General features: G+C 40.8%; 1 protein-coding gene across 3 annotated transcripts in view; it reads left to right on the plus strand.

The window, feature by feature from the left end:
- Positions 1 to 15,230, plus strand: part of KCNAB1 (potassium voltage-gated channel subfamily A regulatory beta subunit 1) — a 564,258-nt gene that overhangs the window by 402,891 nt on the left and 146,137 nt on the right. For all 3 annotated transcript variants that reach the window (XM_073626075.1, XM_073626076.1, XM_073626077.1), the window contains exons 5-7: positions 1,031 to 1,075; positions 5,176 to 5,220; positions 7,984 to 8,027. In XM_073626075.1, coding sequence (XP_073482176.1) covers positions 1,031 to 1,075; positions 5,176 to 5,220; positions 7,984 to 8,027 — 134 coding nt within the window. The remainder of the gene's footprint in view (positions 1 to 1,030; positions 1,076 to 5,175; positions 5,221 to 7,983; positions 8,028 to 15,230) is intronic.

Genomic DNA, 15,230 nt, shown 5'->3' on the forward strand with positions numbered 1-15,230 from the left:
GTGCGCCTAGGCTGGGATCCTCGCTGGTGACACCGGGTAGTAGGGCTTGGTAGAAATTTTCAATACAGCTGCTTAGCTGCTTTGTTATCTATTCTCCTTGTGGTCATGTGAAGTCTCAGGTTGAACCTTGTTCATGTAAGATGCTCTATTTTTGTATGCCTCTCCACTGTTGTAATAGTTTTCAATATAAATATGTATCAATTAATTTTATACTAATATTTATAAAACATGTTTTCTTAGATATATGTCTCTATTTGCTTGAATAAAACCCCTGAAGAAGGGCATTCAGCCAGAAACGTTGGGTCAAGCCAAGGGGGTTTCAACATATACCTATACCCACCAACCTATTACGGATTTTTATATTTACATGACCTTTTTTATATACCTCTTTGAAAAAATTGTTGTTTCTTTAATATGTAATAAAGTTGAATATTTTTTATATTCCTAAGTTTACAATCACTTTTTAAAGTCCCACCTCTCAGGGGGGTTCTTCTTTTGCAAACCTTGCATAGTTAGTGCAGCAGCTCTCGACCGGAGCTGTCAGTTTTTTATCTTGCAACCCCCCGGAGTTGCACGGAAAAAACTGTAGTGTGTACCAGGCTTTAGGCTGATCATACTGGTATCATTGTAGGTTTCTCTGCACCTCATGGCCGACTCACTTTCTCTGTTGCTCAGGTCCCACCCTGTTTTATATTTCTTTAAGTTGCATCTGTACAACGGTTTTTCTATGTTCTTACCAACCCCTACGTGGGTGCGTTCTATTTGTTTCTAAGCTGTCCCATGACTTAATTGGTGTAATATGTCTTTGATCCTATCCATGTATGTGACGCATTGTTTTCTTTTCGATAAAATCTTTGCTAAAAGAAAGTATTGAAACTATAGACAGCCAGGCAACTAGCAGTTTTAGGAGATAAGCTTGGCAGCCCATATGTAAGTACTGCTTTCTTTTAAACACTTGAAGCCTGCCTGATGTTTAGTTTGCAGTCATACTCTGGGTACTTTTTGTAAAACTGCTGCTTGTGTCTTCCAGGGCAGAAGTCATCTTGGGAAATATCATCAAGAAGAAATGCTGGAGGTGAGTCTACCTCGGTTTCTCCTTCCCTAGCATCTATGGTAGGTTACTTTGAGCACAAATATTGCACAGAAAGGTCGCCTGTGGAGATTTACTTTCCATGAAAATTGCACAGATCTTTTTGCAAGCTCTGTGTTATCAGCTTCAGGATTTTCTTTTTAATGAACAAGTCTCCTCAGACATGGGGAAGCTGCAGGTTATATCCCACATGCTCAAGACTACACATGAAAGAAACATATTGCAAGGATTCTCATCCAGAGTTTAGATCCGACTCAGTAAACAGTTATTATTGTTGTCACAGAAATTGTACAGTTAATATTGTAACTGGACTTTTGTTTTTCGATCGTCTTCAATCTAAAATTTACAAACTTTTTTATTTATTTTGTAGTTTTTTTTAGCACTGCGCCTCTCTTTGAATATTGTAATTAACTGTCTATATTATTATAGAGCACAGTGGCTTAGTTATAGCACTTCTGTCTTGCAGTCCCTGCTTTGAATCCCAGTCAGGATACTATCTGCATGGAGTTTGCATGTTCATTCTCTGCTTTCATAGATTTCCTCATATACTCTAAAGACCTTCTGGGAGGTTAATTGATTCCTTTCTAAATTGGCCCTGGTACCGTAAGGCTGGGTTTCCCCGCATTCAATTTGCATGTCAGGAAATTGTGACCGACTCTCATTGGAACCGGTTCACACATCTTCGGAGCGGCTCCAGTACGAATTGCACAGGAGTCCTGTGTGTCTTCTGGTCCATTTCAGGTCCGAATTCAGCCAAAAATGCAGACAGAAATTGGACCTGAAACGGTGAACAGGGACGCACCAGACTCCTGCTATGAGCCCCTCCGTGCGGCAGTGTGAACCCAGCCTAAAGGATCACCTTTGGAACATGTTACATGTTCCACCTGTTTTTAAGGTGGAACATGTAACATATTCAAGCATCTGCACCCTGTACACCCGATCCCCCCTCCCTGTAACAGCAAGTTGGGGATCTTCTCCCTGTCAGAATTTGAAAACAGCATGGCTGTGCAGGGCTCCGCCCACATGGCCACATCATTCATTCCCCGTTTCCTGTGAATGGATAGACTATAAGTACCATCAGTCATTGCGGCTGATGACTTGTAGTTCTCCATGAACCACAATGGGGGCTGGTGGGCGCTTTCATAGTCTATTAAGGCAACTGCCTGCCCATATGATGCACGAGCAGATAGCTATCCTGAGAGTCTGCAGGAGCCTGAGATTGCAACTGCAATCTGCTGATCGCGGGTGGAATGTTCTGCAGGCTCCTTACAAAAAAAATAATGAATGCATGTTTTTTTTTTTTAACCTGCAAAAAATGTGCATTTATTTTTTTTTTTTATCAAAAGGTGACCTTAGCCTTTAAATTGTAAGCTCATTGATGGTAGAGACTGAGAAGAATGCAAAGTGCTGTGTAAATTGTTGGTGCTATGTAAACACCTGTAATAATAATAATGTAGAGGATAAGCAGGCAAAATGTAGCAATGATATTGATATAATCCAAACCTCCAAACATGCAGCACCGTTCCAAACCTGTGCATCGTAAAATCTCCATGGTCGTCTCCGCTTGCTGTTTGAAAGCATAAGTGAATAGAAGCCGTACACCAAATATCTCTCTTTTCTAAATGTCCTTTATTGAATCATCAGTAGTATAGATGCTTTCATGATGTTTTTGCCCAAGAATCATCTTTTCTTGACGCGTTTCAGCATAACTATTTGTGATCAAGCCATTTTGGTGAAATGTGTCAAGCAAAGGTGACGCGGGGACATCATGAAAGCAGCTATACTATTGGTGATTCAATGAAGGAAATTTAGAAAGAAGAGATATTTGGTGTGCGGTCGCTATTCATCTATGCTTACAGTGATATTTAGGCCCCTTTCACACTTGTGCAACTTTTCCTGCGACTTTGGAGTCACATGACAAGTTGTACCCCATGATTCCCAATGATAACCATTCATATCTGTGTGACTTCAAGTTGCACTGACTTCAAAGTAGTCCCTGTACTACTTTGGTCAAACTTTGATGCGAGTTGAGCTCCATAGACCTCAAATTTACACAGGCATTCCCTAAATTGTGGCAAAATCGTGCCTGCAAAATCGCACATCTTTAAAGTCGTGGCAGTGTGAAAGGGGCCTTTTTTGTTACCATTTGCATCATTTGATTTATAAACAGCTGAGTCTGAATATATTTACAGTATGTTTTATCTATATTAAATTCACAAAAGGAATCCGTCAGGATAGAGATGTGGGAGCTGACATTACCATTTTGTTTTTGAAGGTGCTTACTTCAAGTCTGTAAAGACACCTAATATGGTCAGGTTAATGACGCAACTAAGTAGTTGAAGTGGGGCACCACCCAAAAGTAGGCGTTCCGCTTTAAGCACTCCTCCCCTGCCACATTTGGCATGTCATTTGTTGGGGGGAGCTGGTACTGTACCTAGTTTTGGCAGGCACCCCCTCTCACTTGCACTCGGATCACCTAGGCGATCTGAGCAGAAGTTCTCCTTTCCCCCTCCCTCCCTGCAGTCTTCTGGGACACGTCACAGGTCCCAGAAGATTGCCGGACCATTCAGGAGGCGCAGCGGGACTCGCGCATGCACAGTGCGCACCTGGTGCCCACAGTTGAAATGCTGGGGAGAGGAGAGGGAAATAAGCGACGGGGTGACCACATTGCACATTTTTGGAAAAAAAGTCAGCAGGGGCAGTCCCCATATTGGACAAGTTTCTTTAAGAGCCCTTTCACACTGAGCCGCCCCGGGCGTCGGCGGTAAAATGCTGCAATTTTCAGCGGCGCTTTACCGTTGTTTTTGCGGCGCTATTCGGCCGCTAGCGGGTCGCTTTTAACCCCCGCTAGCAGCCAAAAAAGGGTTAAAACCGCCTGCAAAGCGCTGCTACAGCGGCGCTTTGCTGGCGGTTCGGCAGGGCTGCCCAATGATTTCAATGGGCAGGGGAGCTTTAGGAGCGGTGAGTTCACTGCTCCTAATGCGCTCCAAAGAAGCTGCATATAAATAGATTAGCAAAAAACTACACAGCTCTGCACATTCCTCTCTTCCTCTATGTGTGGTGGGTGTGCCTTTCCTCCAATCAGCTGTCACACAGTTTATGCCAAGAATCCACACCTACTGCTGAATGAGGAAGTAAAAATTCTAACCCGATGTTAGAATTCTAAAGAATATAGTAAGCTGAAGACAGATATGCATGTAAAACTTATGTAGGGAGATTTGGTTCATCTGCTGTGTATCAACTGAGGCTGTTCACTTCACTGGGTATATCTGAGGGTTTACATCCACTTTAAGGTCTTCAGGCAAATAAAACGTTATTACTAACAATTAAGGAGTACGAATTTGTTGCACTTGCCCATCCTCAAACTTTCTCATGGATGGTTGTACAACGGGGCAATTATTAAGTCAGAATTCAATTTTTGTAGGCTCTAGGCATATTTCCACTCTGCTCCAGCAATCCATGGCACAGGTACGCTGCTTTCCCACACAGCTAGGGGATCACTTTATAGACGCAACATGGACACAAAAGATCTGAAGTTTTGGCCTCCACCAGTTCGCTATTTTAGGGGAACCTGTGTCTCGTTGAGATACAGTGTGTTCCTTGGTTCGCTCATACCCCTGCAGTAAGATAAGGAGTACAAATGACCACTTCATCAATTCTCTCCAATGGGGACCAGAACCTTTGGTAGCCATCAGGCCAGTGTCTACATGTGCCTAATGGGAAACCCAGGTTTGCCAATTGACTATGATCAAACCCTCAATCATCAGTTATTGTAAAGCAGGCAGTGGGGAGGTTTATGCAAAACTGAACGAATTGACTATGTAGTGTACCTAATGCCAAAACTTTTATTGTAGTTTTGAATAGATTGGGGAGGGGTAAGAATAATTTTTTTATTGCTGTCACCCTCTATTTGTCTGGCGCTTAAACAGTGAAAGTAAACTTATTCAGAAACATTTGGAAACAATAACATCATCGCATACCTATTTTCTTCTGATTGTCTTCATTACTTTATTATTAGCAGTTATAATGTTGAGTCACTGGCAAAGAGAAGACCATACTTCACAAATCCTTTTTTTGTCTTCCAGGAGATCAAGTCTGGTCATCACAACCAAATTATACTGGGGAGGAAAGTGAGTATTAATAATACACTTGCTATATCATAGCCTTCTTGGTACATGTTCTTATTGCCCTAATCTAGGTTACTGATTTGGAGGAGCTATGATGGCCAGTCATTTCTTTGAGCGTCACTATAACTGGATATTTTTTAATAGATGATGTATAATAAGCAATGGAAAGCTTTCATGTGACCATGACCTTACACTGCCAATAAACACAAGATGACAGCCACGGGATCCAAAAATATATATGATAATCAATATATGAAAAAATATATGTGAAAATAAGTAAATCATTAATGTACTTATTGACACATTTTTTCATATATTGAGTATAATATATATTTGTTTATGCTTTATTGGTATCATTGTGGGCTTTGGAGAATTTTAACATCCATCTGTGCTTGCCTGTCCCTCCGTTGCTTCGCTGGACCATGTGGGTCCATTTCCCACAGCTCTCAGGACAGACACCCTTGGTGGTTACCATCAAAAAAGTGCTTTAGCTTATCATTTCTTTTTGAAGCTAATTTCTAAGGGCATCATTTTATAATCTGTAATTTGGCAGATGAAATTATGATTGTATCATTATTATAGAATTCTTACTTGTTATTTTCATTTTATAGGGGCAGCATCTACTCCTAATGAAATGAATTAATGCTCAGGAAACACATTGAGATTTGTGATGTATTCCATAGTTTAATGTTATTTTCATAACTTTTGACTGACAACAGCAAATCAGTCTTCTATATTTTTAACAGACTTTATGTTTCTGTACAGAGAACATTTTATCTGTTGATATTCAAATAAATGTTTTGTTTTTTTTTTACATAGTTTGTTGTATAGATGTACCTCAGTTAACTCTTATGCTGCGTAAACACGAGCTGATTTTCCGTTCAAGGTTTTTCCGATGGAATTCCGCTCAAGCTTGCCTTGCTTACACACGGTCACACAAAAGTTCTCTGAACTTTTGACCATCAAGAACGCGGTGATGTACAACACTATGGCGAGCCGAGAAAATTAAGTTTAATGCTTCTGAGCATGCGTCGAATTGTTTCCGAGCATGCGTAGGAATTTTGCGTGCCAGAATTTGTACAGACGATCGCATTTTCTGATAGGAACTTTTTCTGACTGAAAAATTGAGAACCTGCTCTCAATCTTTTGCTGGCGGGAATTCCGCCAGCAAAAGTCTGATGGAGCATAAACGCGGTCGCATTTTCTGACCAAAAGCTCTCATCGGTCTTTTGCTGGCCGAATTTCCAATCGTGTGTTCGCGGCATAACAGGCACTTAATATTGGTTCTCACGTTCTCTTGATGAGAGCTCCTGACAACCCTTTAGTTGTATTAAGCCCTGCCACATCTGAAGATCATGGCAGCGGCGTAGGGTGGTAGGACGGAGGAAGATTTCTTCTAAAAGAAGAAGAATGAGCAAAAGGGACACATCATACTAACTGTAACTTATATCCCTTGTGCTGATATTTATGTTTTTGATTTTTGCTAAACTAAAGCTTAGTACACACGGGCTTAAGTTCAATAGAAACCAGCCCATGTGTACTCTGGATCAACTGTGGGTTTGGGATTGGGTATATAGGATTGTATGATATTTTTTTTTTTTTTATGGTTGAACTAGATGGCCTTGTGTCTTTTTTCAACCTGACTAACTATGTAACTATGTACTGCAGCCTGTCCAACAGAAGGGGACAATTCGGCCTCTGTCGAAGGGGCATGAATGGAAAAGGTCTACCAATCGGCTCCCAATCAGCGCTCTCAGCCAGTGGTTGAATGCGCTGATCGTAGTGTTGTGGCGGAACAGAATGGCACAGCAGGGGAGATCGCTAATGTTGGACAGTTAGTAGTAAAGTAGCTCCTTCTGAGCTGTAAGGTTTTTTTTTGTTCAACCCGCTTGCTTGAATGAAAAAAAAAACTAGTAGTGGGTACTAGGTTTAAGGCTTTGAGCAAAACAATGGGGCTGTTTTACCAAAGGAGTAGAAGTTGTTTGCTTAGGAAATTAAAACAGAAGATAAATTGTGTCCATGTGCTAGCAAAAAAAAAAAAATGTTTTTTTATTTATTTTCTAGCATGACTGGTTATTTATGAATATTCAGTTTGCTTGTGAACAGCCCTAATCTTGTAATAAATCAATCCCACTGTCTGTAAAATTACTTATATGACCTTATCCTAACTAAGGGGAAAGTAAAGGTGCAGCTCTAATTCCAGTTAACACATTCTAAGTGATTGCCACTAGAATGAATGTGGTGGGAGCAGGGGCAGAACTTAATGCCATGGTGGGTTAAATTGGCACACATGCCTTTGAAATCTCAAGTAGCTCTTCACACTAGCAGATAACAACACGCTCATGTACACAGCAGTTTTTATTGTTGTTTTTATTGATGTATATGTTTTTATTTTTTGTTTGTTGAACAGTTTGTAAGTAACCTGTTAGCTATTTGAGCAAGAACTCCCTCTTCTAATTTTTCCTGCAGACATTATGAGAATACAATTAAAAAGTAATGTTCTAGAGGAGAAAACCAATAAAATGGAATCATAGCACTAATCAAAGATAATAAGGAAGTCTTGCTTGCTGCATTATCCAGCCTGAGTATTCCCCTGAGAAGGTGGCGACTTAGTGAGACCATTACAAAGCATATATAGCAAGTGTATGACTTGGTTCACATATTTGAATTTAATGAAAATATCATTGAGTAGTTTGTTATTGTCGGCTATGTGGCATCAATCAGTTATAAGACTTTTTTGTCATTGATCTGTATGTATTTTTCTAGAGCGGAAACAGAACGAGGCCTGTCAAGGAAGCACATCATTGAAGGTAATTTTCTTTTATATGGATGTTGTCTTCATTATAGTTGAATTAATGTGCTCTAGCTAATCTATAGTATCCCTAGAACTAATAGTGAACCCACCTAACTATATAAACATACTCTATCGTACCCAATGCATGTGCCTTAAAGCAATATTAAACCCAAAAGCAAACATTTTTTTTTTTAATCTCATGTAGGCAGATGCACTCTACTTTCTCCAGTGCAGGTGGCACTCTTTTGCAGCGGCACTGTTGTTGAAGAGGGAGTCAAGAGGAACAAGGTTCCTCTATGGTTTCCTGGGTCACTGGGGAAGCTATCCTATTGGATGCTGCCACCCCATGTGACTTGAGCAGCCATCTTGGGTCAGGCAGAGCCTACTTAAGACCCTGGCTCCCAGGTTTGGCACACATTTTGCGCGTTGGTAGAGTAGGGACAGGTACCCCACCTGTTAGGGACAGTACTAATGGTATGGGAAAGGTTCCTGACAAGGAATCACAACTTCTTGAACACAATCCCGCTTAGGCACCAGACTGCCAGGCCACACTCTTTACATCTCTTTACAGACAATGTCAATTCGGCTGATACCTTCTCTCTTCACGATACTGGAAACCATGAGTGCACCCTCTTGAGCAGCTTTCCCACTGGTATGATGTGAACTGTTGCTGTACTATTTCAATTAAAAATTTTCATTGCACCTGACTGTGTGAATTATTGCTGCCACACCACACTGCACCCTACCCATGTTCTGTTTACTAACTTTTAGATGTGATGGATGTATTAGTCATCTGGTGATGCAGCCCACAAATCTGTTATGTTTCACAAGCTCAAGTTCTCCAGCAGAATGTATCAGTTTACATGGATGAGACAAACCGCTTAATACTGGCAGGGGTGATTAAAATCCCAAAAGGAAAAAAATAACTGTTTGCTGTAACTGATTATAAAATGTGAGCTGGAGTTTGGCTTCAATTTGCCAGTGTATCTAAATCTGCTAGACTGACAATGCTGCTGTCTGCTGTGCCTCCTTTGTTCATTTCTCCATAGTGGTGTCTCACTAATACACACGGTGTGTTACTGGCCAGATCATTAGGTAAAAACACGGAGAAAAAAGCCAAAGAAAAGAAAACTGATGAAGCCACTACATCTAATGATTCGTAAGCTGCAATATATGACATTTTTGGGTTTGGATTTAATACTGCTTTAACCGCTTGCTGACCAGCGCACGCCGATCTACGTCGGCAGAATGGCACTGGCAGGCAAAAGGGCGTACAGGTACGTCCCCTTTAAGAAGCGGTGCCGCGAGCGCGTGCGCACTCACCGCGGTCTCCGTGACCACGGATCCCGCGGACTCAGTGTCCGCAGGGTGCCCGCGATCGTGTCACGGAGAGGAAGACTGGGGAGATGCTTTTGTAAACAAAGCATTTCCCCGTTCTGCCTAGTGACAGGACAGTGATCACAGCTCTCTGTCATCGAGAGCTGTGATCACTGTTCTGTGTGTTGAAGTCCAGCCCCCTCACAGTTAGAATCACTCCCTAGGACACACTTAACCCCTTCACTGCCCCCTAGTGGTTAACCCCTTTCACTGCCGGTGTCATTTACACAGTAATCAATGCATTTTTATAGCATCAATCGCTGTATAAATGACAATGGTCCCAAAATAGTGTAAAAAATATCCGATGTGTCCGCCATAATGTCGCAGTCCCAATAAAAATCATAGATCGCTGCCATTACTGATAAAAAAAAATTAATAATAAAAATGCTATAAATCTATCCCCTATTTTGTAGACGCTATAACTTTTGCAGAAACCAATCAATATGCTTACGCTTAAATATGTAGAAGAATACATATTGGCCTAAACTGAGGAAAAAAATTGTTTTTTTTTATATATTTTTGAGGGATATTTATTATAGCAAAAAGAAAAAAATAATGCGTTTTTTTTTTCAAAATTGACGCTATTCTTTTGTTTATAGCACAAAAAATAAAAACCGCAGAGGCGATCAAATACCACCAAAAGAAAGCTCTATTTGTGGGAAAAAAGGATGTCAATTTTCTTTGGGTACAACATCGCACGGCCGCGCAATTGTCAGTTAAAGCGGTACAGTGCTGAATCGCAAAAAGTGCTCTGGTCAGGAAGGGGGTAAATTCTTCTGAGGCTGAAGTGGTTAAAGTATGCCTCCCAACTTTCTGACATGGGAACAAGGGACTCCCTTTAGCACAAAGTGTGTAGACAAAGGACACACCCCCTGCTACTCCAGTTAAGTGGCCTATGGGGAATGAATAAGCAAAATTGGCTCAACCCAAAAGTGTTTTTTCATCACTAGGTTTCCTTTATACTGGCTTTGAAAAGAATAATGTCAAAATAAAAAGGTCCGTGTGATAGGTTTAGCGTATCATAACAATTTTGGTAGTTAAGTATTGCATTTGTTTAGAGGCCTACACCTCAGTCCAAAATGAGGAACAACTGAGAAGGAATAGGGAACAAGGATTTGGTTTCAAAAGAGGGACAGTCCCTCCAAATGAGGGACAGTTGGGAGGTGTGCTTAAAGTGAACCTGTGCCTATACCCAGTGAAGTGAACAGCTACAGATGATATACAGAGATGAAACAAATCTCCCTACATAAGTTTTACATGTATATCTGCTGTCTTCAGCTTTATATGCTTTTTAGAAAGTGCACGTCCTGTAGAATTTTCACTTCCTCATTCAGCAGTAGCAGAGGGAGACAGTTGATTGGAGGAAAGGCACACACCCCAACTCCACATAGGCATAGACCTTCTGAGCTGTCCTGTGAATAGACCAGCTCTCTCCTAATCTATTTATAGCACACACCCTGACACAAAATTCAGCCTGGTTTTATCACATGTCGGAGAACTTGTCTGAAGTTATCATGCTGATAACAGGAGAACTGAGCAGGAAAAACACATGGGACTTATGGCTTTGAAGAGAGATAAGAAAACACTGCAGATATATGTGCCCAGCTCAAATTTCATGAATCAGATTTACGTCCACTTTAAGTATTTACATATTCTGAACAAGCAGTAAACGCACTTTAAAACAAGCCTGCATTCATTTCTGTATCTGTAAGCATTGACCCCAGATAGACTCCAGATAAAGAGGACCTGTCACGGCCCATGCTATCAGTTGTTCATCCCTTGTGATGGCAACAAAGTTGATCCAGAAATAAATAAATAAAGGGACAGGGTAAAAAAAATGTTTTACAGTGCCTTGAAAAAGTATTCATACCCCTTTCCACATTTTGTCATGTTACAACCAAAAACGTAAATTTATTTTATTGGAATTTTTTTCTGATAGACCAACACAAAGTGGCACATAATTGTAAAATTATACATGATTTTCAATTTTTTTACAGATAAATATGTGAAAAGTGTGATGTGCATTTGTATTTAGCCCTCCTGAGTCAATACTTTGTAGAATCACCTTTCACTGCAATTACAGCTGCAAGTCTTTTTGGGGATGTCTCTACCAGCTTTGCACATCTAGGAGAGTGACATTTTTGCCCATTTTTCTTTGAAAAATAGCTCAACCTCTGTCAGATTGGATGGAGAGAGTCTGTAAACAGCAATTTTCAAGCCTTGCCACAGATTCTCAATTTGATTTAGGTCTGGACTTTGACTGGGCCATTCTAACACATTAATATGCTTTGATCTAAACCATTCTATTGTAGCTCTGGCTGTATGTTTAGAGTCATCGTCCTGCTGGAAGGTGAACCTCCGCCCCAGTCTCAATTCTTTTGCAGATTCTAACAGGTTTTTTTCTAAGATTGGCCTGTATTTGGCTCCATCCATCTTCACATGATCATCACCCTGATCAGCTTCCCTGTCGCTTTTGAAGAAAAGCATCCCCACAACATAATGCTGCCACCACCATGTTTCATGGTGGGGATGGTGTATTCAGGGTGATGTTCAGTGTTAGCTTTCTGCCACACATAGCATTTTGCTTTTAGGCCAAAAAGTTACATTTTGGTCTCATCTGACCAGAGCACCTTCTTCTACATGTTTGCTGTGTCCCCCACATGGCTTCTTGCAAAACTGCAAAGGGGACTTCTTATGGCTTTCTTTCAACATGGCCACTTTTCCATAAAGACCAGATTTGTGGAGTGCACAACTAATAGTTGTCCTGAGGATCTCTGCAGCTCCTCCAGAGTTACCATGGGCGTCTTGGCTGCTTCTCTGATTAATGCTCTCCTTGCCGAGCCTGTCAGTTTAGGTGGCCGGCCATGTCTTGGTAGATTTGCAGTTGTGCCATAACCTTTCCATTTTCGGATGATGGATTGAACAGTGCTCCGTGAGATGTTCAAAGCTTGGGATATTTTTTTATAACCTAACTCTGCTTTAAACTTCTCCACAACTTTATCCCTGACTTATCTGGTGTGTTCCTTGGCCTTCACGATGCTGTTTGTCCACTAAGGTTCTGAAACAAACCTCTGAGGGCTTCACAGAACAGCTGTATTTATATTGAGATTAAGTTACACACAGGTGGACTCTATTTACTAATTAGATGACTTCTGAAGACAATTGGTTTTACTAGATTTTAGTTAGGGGTATTAGATTAAAGGGGGCTGAATACACACACCACACTTTTCAGATATTTATTTGTAAAATATTTTGAAAACCATTGATCATTTTCCTTCCACTTCACAATTATGTGCCACTTTGTGTTGGTCTATACCACATAAGATCCCAATAAAATACATTTACGTTTTTGGTTGTAACATGACAAAATGTAAAAAAAATTCAAGGGGTATGAATACTTTTTCAAGGGACTGTAAGTAAAAATAAATAAAAACATTTAAAAAAGCCCCCGCGCTCACGGGCAGATGTGAATGCATATGTAAGTCATGCTTGCATATGTAAACGGTGATCACACCACACATGTGAGGTATCACTGCGTCAGAGCGAGAGCAATAATTCCAGCTCCAAACCTCCTGTGTAACTCTAAACTGGCAACCTGTAGAGGCTAGGTTCACATTTATTCCCAAACTAGGTTCATATTTATTCCCAGGCTAGGTTCACGTTTATTGAATGGACTGCCAATGTACCTAATCCTGGAAAAAAAATGCACATGACGCTTTTACAAGAATACAGTGCATAGTAACACACTACCATGCCTTGCCATGCATGCACTCTGCAGCACAAATGCATTTCCATAATGTGTTAGGGTGCCAATGACCTATAGGGCATTAGGACGCAATGTGGTACCGTACGTGTTACTGCAGCTCAATAGTTTGAACTGACCCTTAAGGTATATCTTATATTCAGCGGACTGTTTTTCTGGCACTCAACGGAAGGGCTGATGTCTCTAAGAGCATTAGCTTTCCTGAGTTGTACATCCTTTGCTGCACAGCCAGTGAAAATACTAGCTCTGCACACATCAGCAGTTCTAGTGAATAAGCACTACTGCAACATACCCAGTGAATGATAGATATTTTCTTTTTTGCTGACAAGAATATGATGCATACTTTGCCTGGCCCTTATTATTTTCCAGGGCTACTAAAAGGTCTTAGTCAGCAGTCGTAATAACTATTATTGTCAGGACATGCATGCCTATTGCTTCTAAAAGCACAGCAGGATGGTTGGATGTTAAAAAGAAACATGTCAGAGAATTGGGTCTACTTTGTTGGATTTATGTCAGAGTAACAGTGCACAGCAGTGAGACGCTGGAGACAAATACAGCATAACATTTAAGATTAACAGGAAAAAAAGAACAAAACTAGGAAATCATTTTACACTACACTAACTACTGTTAATCTGAGTAAATTGTGTTTATGCATGTATTTTCTTTATTCAGCTAAATATGAAATAATTATATGGGGATATTGCATACTTATCATCTGCAGCCATAAGGTGGCACATGCAAGTCATTTAGCGCTAGATTTATGTACTATGTCATGAATAGTGAATAGTGTTGTTTATTCATTTTTATTCAGTAGGGTGCGTACGGCAAGAACGCATCTAGAGCTGGAAGGGGGTGGGCTAGACCTACTTAGGGGGTGGGAAAGTTTCCTTACACTTTAAAGAGAACTTATAGCTAGATTACTATTTGCATACAATATGAAAACACCACTTTGCAATGTGTATATATTACTACAAGAAATATAAGATAGTTCACAGCTAGGCACCTGGTTTTCACCAATATTAGCCTAACCAGTTCTGTTCTTCACTTGAGCCAATCTAAAGGTACCCAAGAAAATGGCATGACAGTCTCCAACCCAGCCATCAGCTAGTTCATCCATGTCTGTTGGTGAATGCTGACACCGCTCGCTTACAACTATAAGGGCAAATAATATGAGAACATGTTAAAAACCTGGTGCAGTCAATACTGGTTAACCAAATGTAATGCCAGAGGGGTCCTTAAGTTCCTCCCGTACCCCTCTTCACTGGCCAGAAAATTGAGCTGAGCTGAGTGTTTGCATTCATGTGACAGCCATACATGCTGGTGTTTGATAACAGTCTAAAGGTCTGATTTTCATCCAATGTCTATTAACAATTTAAAACTATCATGCACACTATCTGCACTGACTTATTGCTAAATTGTGAGAGATCTCTTCAAGGGTAAGTTTTTATTGCTTATACAGAGATAGCTGCCCATCTACGCATAACCACTCACATATTAATATTGTAAAAGGTTTATGTTTCAGCAAATGGAAGTGAAAGGACTACATCCTGCTATATGTACAATGGTTTATCTTGTAATTGTCAAGAGGATAAACTATAGCTAAAATACACTTTATAGTGGATCTACATAGAATTAGATAGACATTACTTCAGGGGTAGGCAACCCCCGGCACACAAAACCTCTTTTGCCGGCACGCGACTCCCTCCCCAACAGCAGAGCAGTGCAGGGAAGTGTCAGTGAGACACTAATGCATTCCAATTTCAGAATTCCCCATGCCACACCTGCACTGTGGGGGAGGCACTGTGTCTCCACACATTGTAAACAATGGGAAAACATTGATTGGTTGTCTAACTTTGCTGTAGCTGCGATTGTCAGCTTTTGTGATGGGGAAGAGATTGGGTGCAGTTCTGCCAAGGGGGGCGGTCCCTGTTTCCAGGAGGAGGAGGACTGTGATTTGCTACTGCCAAAGCCAATTACAGTACTGCTAGTCCCGCCCACTATATGGAGGAAGATGACTTGCTTGGTTGTCACTACCAATCTCAGAAAGAAGGGATTTCACTGTGATTGAGAAAACCACAA

The sequence above is a fragment of the Aquarana catesbeiana genome, linkage group LG04 (assembly GCF_042186555.1).
Source record: "Aquarana catesbeiana isolate 2022-GZ linkage group LG04, ASM4218655v1, whole genome shotgun sequence".
Classification (NCBI taxonomy): domain Eukaryota; kingdom Metazoa; phylum Chordata; class Amphibia; order Anura; family Ranidae; genus Aquarana; species Aquarana catesbeiana.